This window comes from Lolium rigidum, chromosome 1 (genome assembly GCF_022539505.1).
Source record: "Lolium rigidum isolate FL_2022 chromosome 1, APGP_CSIRO_Lrig_0.1, whole genome shotgun sequence".
Taxonomy (NCBI): domain Eukaryota; kingdom Viridiplantae; phylum Streptophyta; class Magnoliopsida; order Poales; family Poaceae; genus Lolium; species Lolium rigidum.
Genome location: NC_061508.1, coordinates 66,943,161 through 66,945,043, shown reverse-complemented (window position 1 = coordinate 66,945,043; position 1,883 = coordinate 66,943,161). Strand labels below are relative to the sequence as shown.

Genomic DNA, 1,883 nt, shown 5'->3' with positions numbered 1-1,883 from the left:
AAGCCTCCTGTGTGGAGTATTGATTCCAGACCGGAGTGGAATGAGCACAGTGTTATCAGAGGAATTGTTTGCAATCGAATGGGGAATCTGGTACATCAGGAACAGTCCAATTCCCAGTTCGACATTTCAGCCCCGTGAATTTGCACAGCCTGAGCTGCCTCGGGTTTGATTTCTTCAACAAAATGCAGAACATCCTGGTTATGTTATTTACCAGATTGGCATGTTCGATTGAGCTTCAGGTATCCCACAGAACAATTCAATACTCCATGGAGAACCAGCAGCATGATAATAATTGACAAGATACAGGATGATAGATCGAGAGTCCACCCAATTCAACTGAAATCGACGCAAATCAACAATTTAGAATCAAGAACACGGTAGAATATTAAGAATGAAAGAATCATTGATAAATAGAACAAAATTCCAGGTCTTGACTATCAACGAATTGTACATCGCTAGCGATGGAGCGAGCTGGGAATCCCCAAGAACGCCCACCCTACAAAAAGAATGAAAATCCCCCCAAATAATCAATCTGAATCCTACTGAAAAGAACAAGGTCTTCTTTTCTCTATCCGATCTCCACCCTCCTGGTCGCCGCGAATCGCGGCAGCCTCCTAGTTCCTTCCGTCCTTCAGTGCTCTGTACAGCCGATGGGGAGCGGCGGCGGCAGCAGATGACAGCAGTAGCACCAATGCGGTGCCCGGTCCGCCATTGCTGCCGAGAGCCGCCCAACCAACAAAAGAATTATTGGAGTATCTAGTCTAGTGCAGCTAGGAGCTTCCTACCAAGAAGCAGACAATGCCGCCGGCCCGGAGGCCGGGGAGGCGGCGCCGCTGCCGTCTCCGGGAATGTAGAGGTCGTAGGACTTCCATGTGTGGTCGAGCGGGCACGGCCTGCCGGCGTCGAGCCTGTCCCACGGCTTGCCCTTGCCGGACCAATGCATCAAGCTGACGGGCCCGTCGTGGAGCGGGCGGCAGCTGCCGTGCACGTTGTCGCCGCCGAGGCCGTGCTGGTTCCACCGCAGGTCGACGGCCTCCACCTCGCCGGCGAACACCAGCAGGAACGGGGGCAGCGAGCCCAGCTCGTAGATGCGCTTCTCCTTCTGGATCTCCATCCACCGCTCGATGCGGCGGCGGTAGTTGCCGGCGCGCCAGCGCCGGAGGTCGACGACCATGACGCCCGTGTTGAAGTAGCAGGGCGCGCGGCGGCGGCCGGCGAAGACCCGCGCGCCGAGCGCCGGGTCGGACCAGAAGGCGGGCGTGAAGTAGCGGGAGAAGTTGGCGTGGCAGTACTCGGGCGCGGCGACCACCGCGGCCGCGGGCAGGCGGGTTTCCCAGAGGCGCCGCACGTCGTCGGCGGCGAGGATGTCCGAGTCGAGGTAGATGGCGCGGGGGACGCAGGGCGGGAGGAGGTCGGCGAGGTGGTTCCGCGCGTAGTTGAGCGGCGCCTCGAGGGCCGCGCGCACGGAGGCGGAGATGAGACCGGTCACTGCGTCGGCGCGGAACGGGTAGATCTGGAAGCGGAGGGACGGGAAGGAGGCGGCGAGCGCGCGGCGCAGGGCTGTGACGTCGTCCGACGGCTCGGCGGCGGCGAGGAAGTGGAAGAAGAGGGATTCTGGGCAGGAGGCGTGCTTGAGGAGGGAGTAGATGGCCGCCATGGAGCCGCGCAGGTAGTGCGCGTCGAGCGTCATGGCGATGTGGACCAGCCCCGGGTCGCACACCCCGGCCCCCGATGGAGCCGGGCACCCCTCCCCGTTCCGGTACTGCGGCGCCTCCGCGAACCTCGGGAGCGCCGACCCCGCCTCGGCGGAGACGGCGGCCAGGAAGAAGACGAGCAGCGCTGCGGCTGCTGTCCCGGCCATCATCGGCGGCGACGATGGGTCG

The 1,883-nt window shown here is 61.5% G+C and overlaps 1 protein-coding gene across 1 annotated transcript; it reads right to left on the bottom strand.

The window, feature by feature from the left end:
• Positions 1-383: 383 nt before the first annotated feature.
• Positions 384-1,883, bottom strand: LOC124674894 (probable galacturonosyltransferase-like 9). Its single transcript, XM_047210952.1, has one exon. The coding sequence runs from the start codon at positions 1,862-1,864 to the stop codon at positions 782-784; it is 1,083 nt and encodes a 360-aa protein (XP_047066908.1). The 5' UTR covers positions 1,865-1,883; the 3' UTR covers positions 384-781.